Consider the following 21710-nt stretch of genomic DNA (forward strand, 5'->3'; position numbering starts at 1 on the left):
TGAATGTGTGTTATAAAAAAGCCAACAAAGGATGTGGCCAAGGGGGGAAAACGGTCCCAATATTTGTTTCTATAAAAACGTATAAAACATCTGGATGTAACCACAAGGTAATTGACGCATAAGAATTCACAAGAAACGATGATACACAAGGATACGGGTGAGGTTCATTCAAATTCAAAACAGAAAATGAACCACGAGTGGTCACACAAATAAAACTACGCTTTAAAATATACAAAAAACAAAGATTCAAAAGCAAAAGAAAGAACCAGCTAAATGTAAAATAAAGCAACACAGGGTTATGTTAACACAAAATCTAAACAATATACTTTGGAAAGAAAAATTCAACATTCATTATATTAACTAAAATGAGACAAAACCCACTGCAACACTATGGAGCAATTTATGTGAAGACTTTCTGCAAAAATCCAAATAATGTGACTTTTATGTAGACAGGGTTGGAATAAAAATGATCAATACTTCAGTGAAATTACTCATTTATAATAATAGCACCACCCACTGTACTTGCTACACTGTACTTGCTACAGTGGGTAGCTAAATAAGGACTTTGACTGATTCTCCATCACAGGGTTTTACTACTAGAATGGAATAAACAGTCTGCTGGATGCTTTTGCACCTTTGAAAACTTCTCACTGTTTTACTTCAGAATTGCACCAACATAAGGAAAAGGAAATCACCCTTTTCTCTAAACAGCATCCTTCAACTACCTGACATTTTTTCCACCTCTGTTTTACTGCCATGAGCAGTGTAATACTTTTAGGGTCTTACAGTTTGTTACAGATGCTAGGACACATTTCTCAATACTTGGGTCACTTTTGCAAAACTCCTCACACAGTGAGCACAACAGAAGTCTATGTGGGCTAAACTGAGGATCAGTTATCATTGTTTTGGCACAAAATGCATTCAATGACTACATCTCTCAAATTTCATGAATTATTTTCTCACTCAGACACAACAACTGCCAAAAATCTTTGTACGTACATACTGTACATACTGTTTTCAAAACTGTTAAACTTATGGTCAAAACAATAACATAATGCAAAACTGAATAAGACAGCAAAATTCAACAGCAATATTTTATTGAAACATATTTTAAATCTAAAAACGCAGTTTAACCAGCCACAGCTGATTCTCATTGTAGATGAACATCTACACAGGTGTTACTCCTTCAATTTCATTACAAAAGGAGACAACTGCTGAATAGGTTTGTTTTGTGATGTAAACATGGACCCAGCCAGAAATGGAGAAGTGGCTGAAAGAGGAAGAAGAGTGGCTGGGAGGGGGCGAGGAATACGTATGCGTGGTGGAAGAAGAATAAGAGGAAGATCAAGAGCTGTAGTCTCAGATGAGATCAGAGCTACTGTAATTGATCATGTAGTAAATCATGGTCACTCAATGAGAGAGGCTGGTCAGAGAGTGCAGCCAAATCTGCAACGCTCTACAGTGGCATCTATTGTTAGAGTTTTCCGGCAAACCAACAGGTAACTTGTATTCTGCAAGGGCATTTGCACATTTCAGAAGTAAACAAGCTTTTTTGTAATTGTTGTTGCATTTCTGCTTAGGACTCAACGGTTACCTCACACAGGAGGTAGAGGACGGATGTTCACTGATGTGCAGGAAACTGCCATTGTTGATATGGTCATCAGAAACAATGGGATAAAACTCACTGAAATTAGACACAGAGTCTTGGCAGACAACGTTACTTTCGCAAATATTCACAGTGTAAGCATAACAACAATTTCTAGAGTCCTGAAAAAACATCAGGTCAGGATGAAACAGTTGTACACTGTGCCTTTTGAGAGGAACTCTGAACATGTCAAGCAACTCAGGAACCAGTATGTCCAGGTAAGATCACAATAAAATACAGATCTGTTTTTGAACAAAACCAAACACACACAAAGACAATTTTTACAAATTTACTACTGTAACAGCTTATGTTGCCTTGTGGATTTATGTTAGAGAGTCATGGAGATTGAAGGCAGGCAAACACACCACATTTTCATCTTTGTGGATGAGGCAGGTTTCAACTTGGCCAAAGCACGGCGACGAGGGAGGAATGTGATTGGGAAGAGAGCCACAGTGAATGTCCCGGGCCAGAGGGGTGCCAACATCACAATGTGCGCAGCAATATCCACTGATGGACTGCTGTTACACAAACCACTAATTGGGCCATACAACACTGAACGGCTCCTTGCGTTCCTGCATGATCTCTATGGAAGGGTTGTGCTAGGTGAGGAAAGGGATGCGGAGAGAAGGAATCAGCCAACATTTATAATTGTATGGGACAATGTGGCATTTCATCACTCCCGTGCAGTCACCGAGTGGTTTGCAGCCCATCCCAGAATGGAGTCTCTTTTCCTCCCACCTTACTCTCCATTCCTCAACCCCATAGAGGAATTCTTTTCCTCATGGCGGTGGAAGGTTTACGACCATCATCCACATGATCAAATGTCCCTCCTGGATGCAATGAATGCTGGATGCCTGGAGATATCAGCAGCAGATTGCCAGGGATGGATCAGGCATGCCAGAAGATTCTTTCCTAGGTGTATTGCCCTAGATGACATAAGATGTGATGTGGATGAGAACCTGTGGCCAAATGGAGAAGACCGAGTAGATTAGCATTACTATTGTATGTGTATCAGTGGATGGTGTGTATACAAATTCTTGTATTTTGGGATTACTTAGTGCAAAAAAATAAAAATACATAAACAAATATTAACGAATTCTGCATGATGTCTGATTCATTCCAGTAACATATATTGAAATTATAAACAGAGATGTGTCCTTGTTTTACACAAGAAAACACTGTGTAATGCTACATGTTGTTAGTGTTTTTTAGGTCATTGTTTTGTGGGTGACAAAGTGTGTTTGTCGGCTGTCAACCTTTGCTAGTGTTCTGGAAGAATGAGTTTAATTGAGACCTGAATAAAGTGTTTTGGTAGTTGTAGTGCATTTTGAATGTGAAATGAACTGCTTTGCCAAGCTGAAGGTCAGTTAGGAGAACTGTGTGAAGAGTTTTGCAAAAGTGACCTAAGTATTGAGACATGTGTCCTAGCGGCTGAAACCCCCCCCCCCCAAAAAAAATACTGTAATAAGATTCACTGTTTGATGAACGATCTGGATTTATTAAGAAATCTAAACCTTCTGCTGCATGTAACCCTGACCCACTTTCATGTGGTTAAGTTCTGCTTATTCTCTCTCGCTCCTTTAATAATTAACATTATACAGTCTTCTCTAATCTCTGGCTTTGTCTTTCTAGAAAAACAAACAGTTGCAGTACAAATTTACAAATTCACTCTCACCTTACATCATCCCTGTCAGTCGTTTTTTCGTTTGAACAACTTGAGTCTGTTTTTTTTTTTTTTTTTTCACAGTACACAGTATTATTATTTCAGTGCTAATTTAAAAACTCGCATATTTGGACAATCTATATTCTTCTACCTAAAAAACATACAAGTGTTCACTGAAGTAAATACACAGCGTAGTAGTGGATTTTTTAAAAATGTGTTTATTTTATATTTATATATAAAATAACACATATTTGTATATTTTATCTTTATTTTGATTTGCCGCTAACTGCCTTGCTTTTATTTGTGGTTTTTGTAGTAGGGAGAACTAAAAAAAATAAAAAAAGTGCAGTTAACAAATGTAGTGCTCTCTACTATGTGAACCCATCACCTGAATTTTTAGGTTTTTCATTTCAAGCCAATTAAATTAAATCCAAAAATTCAACCACAACAAATCAAGTGATCCCCTATGAGCAAGCACCAGGCAATGATGGAAAGGAAAAATTCCCTTTTAACAGGAAGAAACCTACGACAGAACCAGGCTCAGGGAGGGGCAGTCTTCTGCCATGACTGGTTGGGGGGTGAGGGGCAAAATAAAATTGAACATAAAGGAGAGCACAGCATATTTATAACAGGTTGGTGGACCATAGCTGGAAAACATTATTACTGCTTTTAAAAGGTAACTGGTCCACATCCACAATTACAGTAGGGCTGAAGTAGATAATAAGCATGATCCCACAGAGAACAGCAGGACATTCACTTCAGCCGAAAAGCTTTGAGATGGCCCAGCAAGCTGCAGGAACAACAATGGCCGCTGTGGCAAGACCTAAACCTACTTTAAGTAGGTATTTGTGACCATGACACCATGAACCACGGGCCTCAGCCTCCTCAGTATTGACATTTTTTTCATTATTTTATGCATGGTCTGATTTGGGCATTTAATTTCTTGTAAGGGGTGCTTACAAGATGAGTGCCTTGAGTGCCTTAAAAGGTGCCATTAAATAAAATTATTATTTAATGGCACAATTATTATTATTATTATTATTATTAGTAGTAGTAGTAGTGGTAGTATCAGTAGTAGTAGTAGTACTTATGTTGGACTTGTGGCAGATTGGAAGCCACACTGACTCACTACACCATCTTGTGGTTCTAAACAGAATTATAAGGATATTGCCCGTTCTACTACAACTTCAGTCTCTGGACCTCTCTGCAACACTATACATATGATCTGATGGGCCCTAGTTTACTTTTTTTTTTTTTTTGGTCTTTTAAAATGTATTTCCTGGGTGGCTGTAGTTCAGGAGGTAGAGAAGGCCAACTAGTATTTGATGTTTTATGAATGTTAGAAAGCGCTGGGACACAGAAAAAAAAGGTAAAAAATGTTTGTATATAAGAGATGTTGTGTAAAGTTCTTTGACTGCTCGAGCAGAGAAGCATTATATAAAAACCAGTCCGTTCATCATTTATTGCCTCAACGTTCCTTTCTTCCTTTCGTGGAACAGAGAAGTATTCATATATGTGCCCACATACCTGTATACTTAAATTTGTTGCTACTTTCTAGTTGTTACATAGAGAATTTTTTTTTTAAAATCCAACACTTTTATGAGCTACAGAGGTGTGTGTGTGTGTGTGTGTGTGTGTGTGTGTGTGTGTGTGTGTGTGTGTGTGTGTGAGTGAGTGAGTGAAAGAGGCAGCAACAAAAAAGCGAATATGTGGCATTTCCTTCACAGCCTCATTAACCTCTAAATACCATTTTAACATCAAAGGCCGTGTCATTGCTCACACCTCTATCTGTCTCAAGTCCACTCTCTCCACATGTGCACACTTCTCCAGGAACGGATATTTTATGCAAAAAAATAAATAAATAAATTTTAAAACAAGGGACCCATGAGAAGTATGAAATACAAACATAGTTCTTTACAGCTTTGCTACTGCAAGCAAGAAAAGGCAGTAAAAGAGATGGGGAGGAGCAGGTTTAGTTTATGTTCCCATAAATCCTCGTTAACATGTGACTGCTGACACCGTATGTGTGAACCAAAAGGAGATATGACTTTGTCCTGCACTGAGGAGACTACAAGTCTGGGCTGCTGTGAGAACAGATGAGTTCATGCATTTGTGAATGTAAATGAATGAAACTGTGGATGTAGGAACAGCAGGAGTTGTGACTAGAAAAAAGCTAGAACAACAGTTCTGTTTCAGACTCTTTCTCAGTTACGAATCTATTTGTCTGTGAAATTTTTTAAAAAGCATCCCTTAAATATCCAATTTAACACAATTTGTGATAAAGTCACTGAAACAATTACTAAAACATATTAATTGCTACTGTTACTACAACAAATTACTAAAACCATGAAAGTATTCCAACACATCAATTATTAGTTGCAGATTTAAATGATCTTTTTAATAGTGACTCATTAAAAGTGATCATTTCTCATTATGTAAACATTGTTTCCACTGGTAAAATTACTTATTTATTCAAGATAAACAAATGGTCAGCTGTTCATTTTATTAGTTATGCTTTTGTACAATAAGCTGAATTTTGGGAGATCGGCAAGACGATGTTAGAACTATGTAAACCATTGTTAGTTCTAGTCTGTTCTATCTATATATTTATCTTTTTTCTAACTTTTCTATGAGTGACGGTGATATTACAGCAGCATAAGCCACCTAATGATAGGCTTTATGATTTTAGGCATTATGACAAAGAATTTGTAACAGCAGCTGTCTCTGGATTAAATTGTTGTACACACATGGAATCCTCATCCTAACTGGGATTTAGATAATAACATGTACAGGGAAAAACTGGGAATGAGGGGTGAAAGTTCTCTTTTAAAGAAAAAATGCATTTATTTAGTTACTCACGTTTCTTCACTTTGTCACACAAGTATTTCACATGTAGCAGAAATGCCCAGTGAATTAACAGTGGACCTCATGAGAATGTGGCTGATCTGAAACAACACTGTCTCAGACAGTGTTTAAAGTTCCCGCAGAACATGGCACTCCTCTGATCTGCAGTTATGGGAAACACTTCTAAAACATTTCCACCTGTGCTGCTGGTCTATAATGAGACCTTATCACAGACTTGAAAAATATTATTTTGTGTATTTTTGGCTTAAACCTATGACAGTCACTTTTTTTGTTTGTTTCACCACTCAGTACGGAGTTTATTTCAAAGGGCTCACATTGTTCTCTTTTACATTTCGTGGTTGCAGGGATGTTCCCCACTAGCATTCCATAAAAGTCTCACGTGTGCTTCATCGGAACACTGGCTCCAGCTCATAGATTTTTGGGAGAAATGAAAATTTGTCAGCCACGCTGCCCTGCATCCCCCGTTTGATAAGAAAAGTTGCAGTGCCTGCTCATCCACCAGGACCAGTCCTGCTGGTCCCTTCAAAGCTCCCAGAGCCTTTGATGGGGTTGATAGGGATCAATGGAACAGGGAAGAACACTTTAGCTGACTGTGCTACAGACAGGGCGGGGGACAACTGGAGACTGGCAGAAATAGAGTTCAGTGATTATTAGGTGTCATCACAGCCTTGTAGAATCCATTTACTACAAGAGGCAGAAATATAATGAGCCATTTTTCTGCTGCACTCTATCTGTTATAAAGAACAACCAGTTATGGCTTATCAGTAATTTCCAAGAAATTATCAAAGTTATTATTCAGTAAGTATGCTGTGTGTGCATAAAGCTCTTTATTCTCTGTTGTGATGCCTATGATCTTTACACCTGTGTTGTAGTTTTTGATTTGAAGTTTGAATCTTCAAAGCCTTGGTCCTGAAGATGAGTTTACTGGAGATTTGGCCGGGGATGATGAAGACTCATATATTTATTATAGAGATCTGAACAACAGCTCTGTTGGGACATGAGTCTCCCTCTGGTACTGCGGGGGACGAGAGGATGGGAGTGGGAAGGTGGGTCGAGGTGTGTTTGTTTCCATAACAGAGCAGCAAACAGGCCCATTAGAGATGAAAGGGTCTGAATGGAGTCAATCAAAGACAGGGCCAGCAGGAGACTGTTCCCCAGCAGACATCAGTGGTCTGAGACTGGGGCCAGAAAGGATGACCAAGTCCTTCATCGTGGATAAGGAACACTGACAGACAATGAAACTTACTATCTGTTTCAGTTTGTTTAACATTTTATTCAGGTAGTGATGCTCCTCACAAACATGCTGCCACCTGTGTTTCAGGACAAAAAGCATGAACAGGTAAACAGAGACTGATGAGATCATGTAAAACCCCATGGAGCCAAAGTAAAAGAAGAAATAAGTAAAACTCTATTTACCATATTTATGACAAATACTTTGCCATAAATATCAAAAAGTTACATTTACAACAAAAATGCTAAAAGATTGAAACAAAATGTTACCCAAGAGTTCTTTCCTTCTTTTCCCTCTGAGTCTATGGATCTCAAGCTCAAGCAGAGGCTTCCAGAGACTCGGGGCCACTGTTTGCTAAGGTACTTTCTCCTTTAGGTTTCAGACTCTTAGTGTGAAATATGAATACTCAGTCGGAAACCTTGTAAAATCCTGCCAGAGAAAAGAATTGTTTGGTCAGATATGACAAGAAACATTTCAAACACCCAGTCTCAGCCTGTCATGGTCAACCTGGTGATTGGTCAGCATCGTCAAAGGCAGATGTTGAGTCCAACATCAGCAGAACAGAATATTTTCCTGCATCACTTCATATTAAGATGGACTGGAGACTCCAAGAAGGGCTGTTTCATAGAACGAGATCTGTGAAGGTCAGAGCGAAAATGATCAAGAATCCAAAGGTTATTTACTGTAAAAGTTTTCCCAATCATATATGCACATATATGTTGTTCCTTTTTTCTTTTGATTAGTCGGGAAAGAGTAGGAAAGAAGAGAGTTGATTTTGTATTTTTGTGTCATTTTTTAATTGGGTAGATAATAATCTTGTTAAAATAAGCTGGGACCTGACTCAACACCAGTGAAGTTTTGATTAAAGTGAGCAAACAGAGACCAGTGGTCTTAAAGTTCAGAGAGCAGGAAGATGCTTTCATTGAATAAACTAATGTTACTTGTTAAAGAAACAAATAGGGAAAAAACAGGCCCAGCTGAAGTTTGAACAGATAATAAAGATGAGTGACTTCACTGAAATATTAGAACACCCTTGTGGCCCTTAGAAATGCATATTGCAAAGTTGCATCTGGTCTGCAGATTGTTGCTAAAAAAAAATTGAATGGGTTTAATCAGAATTTTGGCATTTATAGATTTAGCTTGGTATCATGTCAGATTTTCACATTATGATCATCATTGCCTAAAAAAGGGCAACACAGTGGTGGTGTGGACAATTCTGTCAGCTCACAGCAAGAAAGTCCTTTGTTCAAATCTGCGATGTGGTCATGACCTCTGTGTGGAGTGTGCATGTTCTCCCCATCTTTGTGAATACTCCAGCTTCCTCCCACAGTCCAAAGACTTGTACTTTGTGGGGTTAGTCTAACTGGTGATTTTAAATTGGTTGTCTGCATTAGCCCTGTGACATACCGGAAAATTAGAAAAACATAACAGCAATAATGTGACCATTCATTCGGAGGGGTCGCCAACAGTGGATCATCTGCCTCCATCCCACCCTATCCCACTGTCACATCAGCCCTCTGCATGGCCTCCTCCACTACATCCATGAACCTTCACTGATGTCTTCCTTTCCCCCCCTCCTTCCTGGCAGCTCCACATTTATCTTTTGTTCAGTATATACCCTACCCGTCCCCTGCACATCTGCCAAACATCTCAGCCTTGTGACTCCAAACCACACAACCGGAGCTGTCCTTCTAATCTTTTTCTAATTTCTAATCTGACCAAAAACAACAACAACAAACCAAAACATAAAACATACAAACATTAAGCCAAAACTAAAGCCGGATGTAAACAGGACACAGACTGATGTGTTCCTGCTACTTTACTGACTTTAAAGTGCTCACAGTTCTCTCCCATTGACTGCATAGTTAATATCTCATAAGTAACTATGTAGTCAGACAGGTGTGTCTGTCATTGTTCTGACAGTCCTATGAATCATGTAATGAGTTTCTAAGTGCTGGAGTCACAGAAACACAGACTGTTGACATGTCTCGCTGTCTCTGCTTGCAGCTGTGTTTTCATCCCGTCTCCTAGCCTCTCATCTGCTTCTGGTCTGTCTGCCTCAGCAGGCCTCACATCAAAGAAGTCAAGCACTGCGTCCTGTGACAGATCAGGAGGGAGGTGACGAGGTGGAGCAAGCTGACACTGATACCCGGTCATATAGCATCCAGACAGACAGACGGGCAGCAGTGGAGAAAACAAATGACCAGCTCCCCTTTGAACTCCTAACAATACCAATCAGCCAGCTACAGTTTTTCTGTTGTTGTTGTTGTTGTTGTAATTTTCCCAAAAGATTTTTTCTCAAAACCTCTTCACAAAAACAACACACACAGTTTTAATCTCAGGATTGATGGTGCGTCGGAGAAATATTAATGTGATAAATACAAAACACTGTATGTTTTGACTTTATGGGGTCATGTTACATATTTAAATGCATACAACTGTTCTGTCCTTAAACATTTATAGTTCTACATGTATACACAATAACAAATATTATTTATTTTACTTCATATGTAGCAAAACTAAACAAATTTACACTGCAGAGAAAATCATTGCACAGATACATGTAACAAAAGAAATATATGTTACTGTAAAACAGTGTTTAGCTGAACTGACAATAAATAAATGTACCTCAATCTGGCTTTTTTGTTCTGATATATGACTGGATTGTTCTTTGAACTAAGTTTGAAATGATGTAATGAGCTTCATGTTCTCAGAACCATGTGCATAGTCCCATTTTTTGTGAGTACTATAACATTTTTTCCCATTAATGCTTTTTCATTTTTACACTGCACCTTCACAGGGTGTCTCCTCCCTCTTGCCCTGTGGCAGCCTAGATAGACTCCAGCTCTCTCTTGACCACACTGCATTTTTCATCTTCAAAAATTTAATGTCTGATGATTAAGGAACAAAAAGTAAATCTTTATAATATAGTAAATCACTCTTTGGACAATGATACTATTTGAAGTTGAAGGCCATAGATGGAGCTTTAACAGTGATTAGTTTTTAAATGATGTGATCAGGCTCATAAAAAGTTGAGCCTGTGTTTTTAATGTAAAATAACATGCACATTTAAAGTACTTAAAAAAAAACCCTGACTATATAATCAACCATTAAACAATAATCAGACTTACTCAGACCTCTATAAGCAAGAAGCACTTGGGATATGAAAGTAAAAGTGCTTAATGCAGGGAGGTAGTTCCAATTGATCTCTATATTACTACAGATTAAATAATCAAATAATCCGTCAAATAATGTGAATTAATCAGACTGACCAATTTTACTATTGTTTGACACTAGAACCAATTGTGGCCTCAATAATTCATAATAAAAATATTTTTACATATCTACAAAAAATTGATAGCTGTAATAATCATGCTATAATTGTGTTTAGCTTTGTTTAATATGGGTTTTGGTTCTTTTTTTTAAATGAGTAAAACTTAAAGAATGTAAGGGAGGTTATGGCAGAGTGCGACCATGACAGCTTAAACAGGTATTTACATTATCGCGTGTGCAAATTTAAGAAGACATTTTTAATTATAACCATTATTATTAATCCGAATATGAAAACTACGATACATATAAAGGATTAAAAAACACAGTATCGCTTAAAAAAAGTAATGTAGAAGTATTTGAGTACATGGAACACATTACTTTACAGCACTGCAAAATACAACAGTACATTATACTGTTGCAGTAGTGTCGGAAGAATTACTCACATTATTCAGATAAGTAAAAGTACACATGGAAATCGTTTTATTACTAATAAAAGTCCTCCATTCGAATACCTTTACACGACCACAGTCATTACAGAGAAGTTAAAGAGTTAAAGTGAAGGCATATTCGTGCTTGTTAGCGCCACTGACAGCACCATTACCCGAGTATGACTTTATTGGGTTTGAAAAGCCTCCAGAAGATATTAACAGGCTTTAAGGTGTTAGTTCTCTTTTGTTTCATGTTGGGTGTGTTGGTATCAAAGCATTGAGAGCCTTTGAAGTGTTCCAGTTTCAGTAGGTAATGAACTATTAGCACCGGCTCTCCCCTCCACTGCGCGCACAGACGGAGGGTCAGCTTGAGCGCACAGCCTCGAATCCATTCTATGATCACCACCAGAGCTCACTGTCATTATCTTATCAATGGGAGTGCTACGTGATCGACTAAAACCTCTAAACAACACAAAATACTTAACATTTACACATAAAACATCCCCCCCGCCCCCGACACACACCTCTTCCTCTCAGTCAGTCTCGGGGTCTATCAGGGCGGCGGGGCTGATGTTAACAGCCACTTCACAGCTGGGATCATAATTTTCAACTCATTATCAGCCACCTTAACTGATCCCCACATAGTTTGATGTGATTTAAGGAGGTACAAAAGAGATGACCAACCAGTTTCTATCAGCAGGGGTGGAAAGTTACACTCTGCGTATCTGCATATTATGCTTTATCAAACTCTTACGTAAATACGTGCATTTGCTCAAATATTTGCAAGTATTTTCTTGTTTGGTGACTTTACAAGACATTTCAGTGCGATATATCCCCAACTTTTAGCTACTCTCTTTTTATATGAGAGCTTATTTTTCACTCATCATTTGACAGTTGAAAGAGCGAATATTTTAAATTAAACTTTTAAAATGGTCTAAAAACATTACAACATCAGTTCTTTATCAACTACAGATAAATCCTGATGAAATAAGCTATAAAAGGATCACTGTTAGTGCGCTGTGTGAACACTCTTTTATCTTGGGATCATCCCAGAAAAAGCCATTGTCACCGTTTTCAGCCACTCACAGCTCATTGTCATGATTATTAACCTGAAAGCTGCTTTTTAAACAAAGAAGTTAAATTGTTGGTGCTTCATCTGAAATTACTGGACACGATGAGCAGTTTAGCATACAACCTTTGAGGAGAATAAAGGCCATGAACGTTTCTTCGAAAAGAAAGAAAGAAAGAAGCAAAGATTACAAAATTATCAGCAAAAACGGGATATTAATAATGCTCAAATATTTTGTTACATTTGGCAATTGTATTCTTCTTGTTTTTATTCAGCTTTGATCCAATTTTATTGTTTTTTTTATTTTTGTTCTTTTATCTTTTGATAAGTTGTTAGGCAGTCATTTCTTTCACTACGTTTATATGTGTAAGGAAGGTGCTCTGCAAATGGTAAATGCAGGAATGGGTAATATTTGGAGATACAAGCATATGTATACAATTGTTTGAATTTTAATCCAGCCTGCATCCTTTATTTTTAGACTGAGATTGGCTGAGACAGACTGTTTTACACAATAAATCAGAAAGCAGAAAATCCTTCAATTGTTACACTGACATTGTTACACTGCACACCACTGCCAAATGTGTCAAATTTACAGCTGCTAAGTCTTTGGATTTGCCTTGTTGCAAAAATATTGTTTTATGTCTGTCAAATTATGTTGTTTTGGGAATTCAGCTAAAGAAATGGGAACAAATGGTGTATTTTGTGACAAGCTGCCAGTAACAAAGTGCCTAAAGACAAAGTTGTCTATTGCAAAGTTGTCTTTTATATGTAGACAGAACACTGGTTCATCCCTTGAAGTAGGTGTCTTTTTAATGTTTGAAAGCCTTTAGAAAGCCTAGGTAATCTTTGATCAAGACCACTGTAAAGATTTACAACAATATCTTGCTTCTTGGGGAAAAATATAAAGAAATGAGGACTGACACTAGTATTTTAAAGTTCTCCACTCACCCCAAGTGGAAAAAAACGACTCCCTAAAAAACTGCAGAAGGTTAATTTTTTAATAGGATGGATATGGTTGTGGAAGAGATGGAGACAGTTTGGGGCGAAGTGACTGTATTATCTATGTGAAGAGTGGGAAAGAGGGTGGGTAGGGGGTCCTTTCCAGACTCACTGGAGCCTTGTTGTAACAGCCTCATTGAGACTGAATGGGACGTCTTAATTACTCAAGTTGTGAAAACTAAAGGAGGGCTGGACTGCAGGGAGGGGAGGATGTGTGCTTTGATCTTCGGGTTGAGGGAGGTTGATATGAGGTGGGATGTCTTCTATAAATACAAGCAGGTTGTAGATGAGGTAGTCATAATTCTCCAAGCTTCAGGACAAACGGATTCCTCCTCAGCAGCCATGAATGGACATTTTTCTATTGAGTGGATGGCCCAGAGCAGCCAGCAAGAAGGATCAGAGACCAGCACCATAACTGTCTCCGGACCTACAGCCTGTGGGACGCTTTCTGAGAGTCTGCCTGGTTTTTATTGCAGGCAGAAGTCAGAAAATATCCCTAAGCAGGAAAAGCAAGAAAACAGGAGTCAGGCCCTTGAAGCATACAGCCAGAGTATTCTCCAGCAACAAACCGCTCCCAATAGCCAAGGTAAGAGTTCATAATGAGCCAAAATCCCAGACTCCAATTTCAATGTAAAGTCTATTTAAAAGTGAATTACAGAAAAAAGTGCATTTACATTAAAACAGCTATTAGTTCTGTGTAAATGTGCATTTTGAATTTTTTTCCTAAACATTCTTCACATTTAATTACATTTCAGCTGAATGCAAATATGAACATCTCAGAGAACATCGATCATTTTTTAAAATATTTTTATTTTTTTTATTTTTTACATTTTCATTTCATATTAGCCTCCTGGGTACACAGTTACTTTAGTTGTCTTAATTATTTGATCTTTTTTTTTTTTTTTTTTTAAATCTTCTTATTTACTTTAGTAGAAAAAAAGCATTTATGCAGCTTTATTGTTATTAGAGTACTTTTTACCTAACTAATATTGGTGTATTAATTAGAAGAATATAAGTTGATAAGTGTATCAGTGATGCAATGCAGATGTGTTTCGTAACCTATAAATAAACTGCAATAAAAACTTGGACATTTTTATAGCTGAATTTCCATCCAGTTAACAGTATGTGGTTAAATACTCTGAAATTAATAAAGTGCTTTGTAAACTACTCAAGTAAAATACCAGAATATGTCTAAATCGACGTAATGTGAAGAACAGATTTTAAGTTTCTTTCTTTCTCACTTTCTGTTTCCAGTGACTGAGGTTGGTTTCAGCAGTGGGACAGAGGAGGAGACCTCAGGATATGAGAGCGAAGGTGGACAGTCTCTCTCCCCTTCAGCTCAAGCCGTCTCAAAATCACCTCCATCTCCTCTAGTGGGTCGGAGGCCCCGGACAGCTTTCACAGCAGAGCAGATCAGTAGCCTGGAGAAGGCTTTCAGCATAAGTGCTTATCTGGGGACGCAATCTAAGGCAGAACTCCGCAAAAAACTCCACCTGTCTGATAAACAGGTAACCACCCCCAGTATCAATACTTGACATCATGAATTCATGAACCTGGTGCTGCTGGATATTCAAATTATGATAAATCTATAATAATCAGAAACAGCAGCAAATTTCAAAAAGAAACTGCCAAGAGATCAGTTCTCATGAGCACCTATTTGATAGCAGCTACTGACCTTCAAAACCATGTACTATTTTTAGCAGTTAAAAAAATAATTAGTACTCTAAATAAAATAATCATGCTCTACTGTTCACTAACAGAAAATTAACATTACTTATGTTTTATTTCATTATGTCTTGTATTTTAAAAATGTTTCTTATATCTTAAATTTTCTGTTTTCATCACAGATCAGAAACTGGTTCCAGAACAGACGGATGAAGGTAAAGAGAACCATGCAGGATGCTCTGGCTCAGGCATGCCAGGCTAATGTCTGCCAGGCCAGTGTTGCCCCACAGTTCATTCATTACCCTGAGCTACAGGCATACAGGCCAGGGCCATACCCAAGATACCACTCAGCAGCAGCAGTAGCACCTGAGGGCCCGGCTGCCACCTCCTACATCTATCCACACAGTCATGTGCAGTTCAGTTCCCCTCTGCCCAGCGTCGCCACTCTGCCCATGGACTCTTTCTACCAGTACAGCAGCCTCTCAGGAGTCATGGTGCCCTCTGCCACATCTCACCTCAGAGAGTCCTACCCAACTTATCCTCCATATTAATGAAAATCACATGCAGACATTCTTCTGTAATGTAATCTCAGCTGTGATATTTTGGCTTAGACAAAGGGAGAAGTTTTTGATTTGATTTTTGAATAAAATAAAATGCGTTATTAGAAACATGGCAAAAATACTGCTTTGAAGCTTGAATCAAGAATCAAACAGGGCAGTGTGCAATAACGTCTGTTTGTAATTTATGTATAGTTTGAATGTATTTAAATTTTATTTTTTTTAATTTCTGTTGTTATGTCACTGTTGGATTTATGTCAGTGTCAATATTATTCAAATAAATAATAATTATTAGATTATTATCAGATTATCTGATCTTTTTTTCCTCATCTAACAGTCAAACATTTAATTCAGTTTAATTTTGTGTATAAAAAGCCACTTCACACCAACCATTTCATTTTCATTCAGTTTTATTTAAATAGGATGGCCTGCAGTGGCTAGATTAAAATAAAAGACTCAAAGCAGACCTAAGTAACGAAGAGGACTTTCATTATAAGCACCAACAGTGACCTTCGAGGCACTTTATATTGTAGGGTAACATCCTATAATATTAGAACTATTTGATGACCAACAGTGACTTGGGGACAATAGGAAAGACATCCTGGCTGTTTCTCCCTGGTTAATCTTTGAGGTTCTTTCCTATGGATCTCAGCTGATTATTAAGTGGTATCTATTTGTGTGTGTGTTCCCCCTATTTTTACCCTCGGCCTTAGAGGGAACATTCTCTGCTCTGTGGGTTAAGTTCCTGATAACTCCAGGTTTGTGTTTCATTGTGTAGTGGGAGTTAAAGAACATGTACATGTCTTTTGTGAGTTTGTTTTGAATTGTATACAAGATGTATAGCAGGCAAGAGCAATATGTTAAGAGTTGTAAAATACTGAGCCCTTTGGATTTTTTGCTCTTTTTAAGTATTGATTTCTGAGCAGACCATGGCTGAAATAGTCCTAGCCTATAGCCTATAACTATTTTATAGCCTATAGATATTTTAATAGAGGATTCAGGGTCACTTGATGCAGCCTTAACTATATGCTTTGGCAAAATTTAAAGACACACCACCAGAATTCCTACCCAGACTGTCAGAGTAGGGCCACTCCTACTGTACCCAAAATGGCAGACCTCCCACCCGACTGAGATTACTGAAGCCCTCCTTCTTTTCCACAGAAGTGGACTGTTTTGGGTCATTCATAAGAAAAACATTCTTTTCGCGTGCCTGACAGCACGATATTCCCTTGGATACCTTATGCTTTTGGATTTTTTTGCCAAAAGTATTGATTTCTGAGCATTGTGTTTAAGCAATTAGCTGACAGAAAGATAAGTTAATGTCTAGATGTGTTACGCTGCATGTTTATACAGCAGACAACAGCACATTATATGTCATTTATTTCTTGTTAAAGAACCTCAGACACCTATATAGAAACAAGATCAGAAGCGTAACTTGCATTTATTTTCGCAAAGAGGTTAACATTCTAATGATGCTCCCTGGCGGCCGCATTTTTAAAAACAAACCGGCAGAAACCTATCGTCCTTGACATCTTGATTGCTATCTTGCTATAATCCTTTTCTGACAGGCTCCACTGGCACAACTGTGATTTTATGAGTAAAGATTGAGGTGACATAAAAAAACCCCAAACAAACTATGGTTTACTTATTTCAAATGCTTAAGACTGCCACGACTTGGATGACTGAGACCCAGTCAGAACAGGGATGTCAAACACATTTTACATAATAGGCCACATACAGCCAACTTTGATCGTGTCGTGAAATGATATGACAAATATGTAAGATTGCAGAAAAAGTTATGATAGTGCTTGCACAGGCCGTCCCGTGATTATAAAATATAAAGTTCATTTATTGAGAATTCACCAAAAAGCAAACTGTTATTTACAACAACAAACATCAAACATCTCTTAATCAATAACTTTGGCAAAGTATGAATGGCAATGCGGTGAACAGTTTTTATCTATAGAAAACGCCGTAAAACTTACGAAAATACAGTTAAAAGGTTCAAAATCTTTGCATCCGTTACCATTTTCTAAAGCTTTCCAGTGGGGTGGATTAGAGTCTTTGTTTAGGATTTATACTGACATCTTCTGGCAGGTCCGGGAAATGCAATAACAATGGAGTAAATGAAACATTCAGACATGACAAGCTGCTGAGTAGAATTCACCATTATTATTTTCTTCTTATTCTCCATCTTCTCTCTGTTTTCTTTTCTTTTCACTCTCACCTCCCTCCTCTTAATTCTCCCCTTCATATTCTTTTCTCTTGTTCCCCAGCCTTCAGTTTATTCCTCTTCACCCCTTGTTTCTTCTTTCTTCCCCCCTTGTTTTCCAAAGTCATTCTTTGCTATTTTATTTTGTTGGTGTACATAAGTAAGAATGTGGATGTTGAACAGTTGTAATGAGGTATTGTTCATTTTATGTAAAATTGTGCACACAAAACATGTAATCTACTTATCAAGGGTAGTGTATGTTCACAGACTTGTGAAACAAAATGAGATCCATCTCAACAAAGATCGATTATTATTATGTGGTGTACTGTACTAGTTTATCTAGCTATTTTTCACATATATAAATAGGTTGGAAATGTCCATTTTGAAATTTAACTAAAATGCAAAAGTATAATTGTGAAAAAAAACAACAAATTCCATCATGTTCTAACCAAGACGATTTCACAATCGGGATTAAAAAAGTTTTACAAGACGTAAACGGAACTTCAGTCTGAACCAATAGCTAGAGAAAAAAATTACAGGTGGGCACGGCTTACAATACCGGCGGACCAATAGGAATGCCGTAATCGTGTGAACTAGTGAAACAGGCAGTTAGTTGGACCAATCACAACGTCCCCCGAAGGGCACCCATGATGCACGGGAAGGAGGCCCGCGCTGGCTGAGTGCACGCAGAAAGCAGCTACGCAGGAGAGAGGGGCAGAAGCCGAATGGTGGAGCTGAAGATGGCGGATGGCGACAGCGGGAGTGAGCGCGGAGGTAGTAGCGGGGGAGGAGGTGGAGGTGGCTTCCAACACTTCCAGAGGGACCAGGAAACCCAAGAACTGGCGTCAAAGCGTCTGGACATCCAGAACAAGCGCTTCTATCTGGACGTCAAGCAGAACAACAAGGGCAGGTTCATTAAAATCGCCGAGGTCGGGGCTGGGGGCTCTAAAAGTCGCCTGACCCTCTCGCTGTCAGTTGCGGCGGAGTTCCGTGACTATCTCGGGGATTTCATCGAGCACTACGCCCAGCTGGGCCCTAGCAGTCCGGAGCAAATAGCACAAGCTACCGCGGGTGAAGACGGTGGGCCGAGGCGAGCTCTTAAGAGCGAGTTTCTTGTCCGGGAAAATCGCAAGTACTACCTGGACTTGAAAGAGAACCAGCGGGGGAGGTTCCTCCGGATACGGCAAACCGTAAACCGCGGACCTAGCTTTGGAGTGGGGGGCCCAGTGGGCGGCATGCTGGCCGGCCAGACCATAGCCCTTCCGGCACAGGGGTTAATAGAGTTTAGAGACGCCCTTGCTAAGCTCATAGATGATTACGGGGGAGACGACGAGGAGATGACCGGGGGCATGGCCGCCGGGGGCTACGGCGAGCTTCCCGAGGGCACCTCCATCATGGTGGACTCTAAACGGTTCTTTTTCGACGTTGGGTCCAACAAATACGGCGTGTTCCTGCGCGTGAGCGAGGTTAAGCCGAGCTACAGGAACTCTATCACCATCCCGTTCAAAGCCTGGAGCAAATTTGGAGGAGCTTTCTGCAGATATGCAGAGGAGATGAAGGAGATCCAGGAGAGGCAGAGGGATAAAATGTACGAGAAGAGAGACGAGTCCGAGGGGGACGATGTGGATGACGACTGAGAAAAGAAAAAGCTATCAGCCAAGTTACATGATGGCAGATCTACACTATAGGGTTATTTTGCGAAAAAACAAAAACAAAACAAAAAAGAAGCAGAAATGACAGATAAAGTGCATGACAAATCGTGCTGTAATAGCCTACTAAAGTATTGTGGAGTTTAAAAAAAAAAAGTACATGTGCAGGGAATTTTTGGTGTATTATCCTAAAGTTTGTTGGGCTTGAGGTTGAAGTGGTGGTTTGAATTTCTGAAAGTGAAAATGTATGAATGAGATGTATCTCATTGGCTGAAAAAAAAAAAGTGAGTTATGCTTTATCGTTGGAAAAATAAGAGGAGAGAACTTACTAAAACCAGCAAGTTGATTTTCCATAACTAGAGGTGAAGCCATTGAATGCTTTCCTATGTGCAACATAGTTTCTATTTAAAGAGTGAAGACCTGTTCAAGATGTTTTCCCTTCTTGGTTAAAGGAGAGAGCTAGCATCCATCCTGTTCCAGTCCAGGACTCTCCTCTGTGGGAAGTTTGCGGGATTTTTGCAAGTCAGACAGGAAAAGCTGAGAGCAATGCAGAGACAGAACTGCTGTCACTCTATGGATTTTATGTGTTAGATATGTCAGCAGCTGGAGAGCTGTCAAACAACCGCACAACTGCTGCTGCAGCATCTGCAGGCTGTTAATCGAAAAGATTACCCAAAATGTCCGGGGGGGGGGGGGGGGGTTGTTACTAAGAGGATTATCTGTAAACCCAAACAAAAAGGGCCTGGTGGACTAAATTAAATGCTTTGACTCCAGTAGTCAGTTACAGTGCAGAACAGCTGGGTTTTATGTTATACATATAATCTTAGCAAAGCGTACTTCTTATTGTTTTCAAGAAGATTCACTCTGTGAGGAAGGGTGGTGACTCTTCTCACACCAGAGCATCCTTGGTGTTTGAGAACAACCGCTTGGAACTGGGGAGCAGATGCCACCGGAGGAAACACAGATATGGTTTTATGGGACTTTTTAGACGATCATTTGCTAACAGGGGTCCAAATGTCTTGCAGTTGGAGGAGGAGTGCTGCATTACATGTAGCGACAAGTTTTCTCATCAGCCTCATGTTCAGAACTGGACAGCTGTCCTATTCAGCCACAGGCCATTCTCTGACAGCACCTTCCAACACATTATGAAGACCCTGGACAGAAACACATTGATGGATGTTTTCTTTTGTTTTTCCTTTTTTTGTTTCTTTTTTCCCCCAAAAAGAGCTATATTGAAATAAGATTCTACTTGTAGGAAAGATATTACCAAACAAACCAGCAAAAGATATTTTCAGATACTTATTAAGGAAAACATATTTCAATCCTAAAAATAAAAAGTTAATTTCTTAAAAGAAAATTGTGACTCGATCTCAAGGTAATTTTTTCATGTTCTTAGAGTGAAAGTATAACACTTCATTTATTAAACAATTTGAAATGAAAGACTTGATGTTGTGACTGTGTACTTGAAATCAGGTTATTCATTTTGCAGATTAATTGGGTGAATTGATTATTTTCTTGGTTAAATACGTACAAGAACAGTCTGAGACTGCATACATCCTCCTGCAACATTTTACCTTTTCAAGTTATGTAAGGGTAGTTACTGTAGAATTATATAAAGATGTCCCAGACCAGCGTAAGAGTCCATGCGCAGCAGATGTCCATCTAGAGACCAGGCCACCAGGCTATGACTACGCTATGCAGTTTCTCTTCCAGTGCCACACCAGTCTACCCACTCAGCTAGTTCTGCTGGATATTTTTTGTATATGGCAAAAATTGCCCAGTTTTGCCTTATGTCACAATGGTGAAGAATCTTTCCACAAATTTCTGGATCCAGGTCTGATTCACCCCCCAAAATGAATCATTTTAATACTAGTAAAACATTAAATTTTCCTGTCTTTTTATTTAGTTATTTATAATTTTAAGTAATTCTAAATCAAATAAGATTTTGTTTTATTGTTTAGAAATTGCTTTATTATTTAGAATGCAATTTCTGGTCAGTACTGTCAATATTCAAAATAATGAAAACGTGATTTAAAACAAAGAAAAATGCCAAAATAAAACCTTTTGGCTGATATATTGACCTTAAAGAGTATAATTCATTCCAGCAATATCACCTAATGCAGATGTGATATTGCTAGTGATTTATCAGTCCAGCAAGATACAGTTTGCATTCATTTAAGAGGTTCATGTAACTGTTAAAGTGATGACACTTATTAGTTCTTTACTTATTAGGACTTAGTTCACATCGAACTGAACCAGCTGTGCAGGTAATGTTTACTCTCATTATTTACTGGCGTTTATATTATTATTAAACAGAAGTATCTATTTTAAAAAAAAACAGCTCTGTAAATATCTGATTAATGTTCTGTCGATTAGTTTCACTTTTAAACTGTACTACTTGGCACCACTTTGAGCTTCATTTCATACATTTGGTTTCATTTGGTTAAAACCACA

At 38.6% G+C, this 21710-nt stretch overlaps 3 protein-coding genes across 3 annotated transcripts; all 3 read left to right on the top strand.

The window, feature by feature from the left end:
- Positions 1-629: 629 nt before the first annotated feature.
- On the top strand, positions 630-2741 carry LOC146384206 (uncharacterized). Its single transcript, XM_084936096.1, has 3 exons — positions 630-1499; positions 1581-1863; positions 1978-2741. The coding sequence occupies exons 1-3, from the start codon at positions 1243-1245 to the stop codon at positions 2635-2637; spliced, it is 1200 nt and encodes a 399-aa protein (XP_084792222.1). The 5' UTR covers positions 630-1242; the 3' UTR covers positions 2638-2741.
- Positions 2742-13501: 10760 nt separating this feature from the next.
- ved (ventrally expressed dharma/bozozok antagonist) lies at positions 13502-15389 on the top strand. Its single transcript, XM_084932613.1, has 3 exons — positions 13502-13759; positions 14428-14681; positions 15021-15389. The coding sequence occupies exons 1-3, from the start codon at positions 13516-13518 to the stop codon at positions 15387-15389; spliced, it is 867 nt and encodes a 288-aa protein (XP_084788739.1). The 5' UTR covers positions 13502-13515.
- A 2849-nt stretch (positions 15390-18238) lies between these two features.
- purbb (purine-rich element binding protein Bb) lies at positions 18239-20696 on the top strand. Its single transcript, XM_084936097.1, has one exon. It carries the CDS (start codon positions 18333-18335, stop codon positions 19242-19244), a length of 912 nt encoding a protein of 303 aa, XP_084792223.1. The 5' UTR covers positions 18239-18332; the 3' UTR covers positions 19245-20696.
- Positions 20697-21710: the final 1014 nt, after the last annotated feature.

Source organism: Perissodus microlepis, chromosome 7, assembly GCF_051167445.1.
Source record: "Perissodus microlepis isolate ML-2025 ecotype Zambia chromosome 7, ASM5116744v1, whole genome shotgun sequence".
NCBI lineage: Eukaryota > Metazoa > Chordata > Actinopteri > Cichliformes > Cichlidae > Perissodus > Perissodus microlepis.

Bases quoted from the DNA above. Each gene is read 5' to 3' on its own strand.
- LOC146384206 (XM_084936096.1), top strand. From the start codon at position 1,243: ATGGACCCAGCCAGAAATGGAGAAGTGGCTGAAAGAGGAAGAAGAGTG. The intron at 1,500-1,580 runs GTAACTTGTATT...ATTTCTGCTTAG, and splicing joins GTTTTCCGGCAAACCAACAG to GACTCAACGGTTACCTCACA. The intron at 1,864-1,977 runs GTAAGATCACAA...GATTTATGTTAG, and splicing joins TCAGGAACCAGTATGTCCAG to AGAGTCATGGAGATTGAAGG.
- ved (XM_084932613.1), top strand. From the start codon at position 13,516: ATGAATGGACATTTTTCTATTGAGTGGATGGCCCAGAGCAGCCAGCAA. The intron at 13,760-14,427 runs GTAAGAGTTCAT...TTCTGTTTCCAG, and splicing joins AACCGCTCCCAATAGCCAAG to TGACTGAGGTTGGTTTCAGC. The intron at 14,682-15,020 runs GTAACCACCCCC...TTTTCATCACAG, and splicing joins TCCACCTGTCTGATAAACAG to ATCAGAAACTGGTTCCAGAA.
- purbb (XM_084936097.1), top strand. From the start codon at position 18,333: ATGGTGGAGCTGAAGATGGCGGATGGCGACAGCGGGAGTGAGCGCGGA.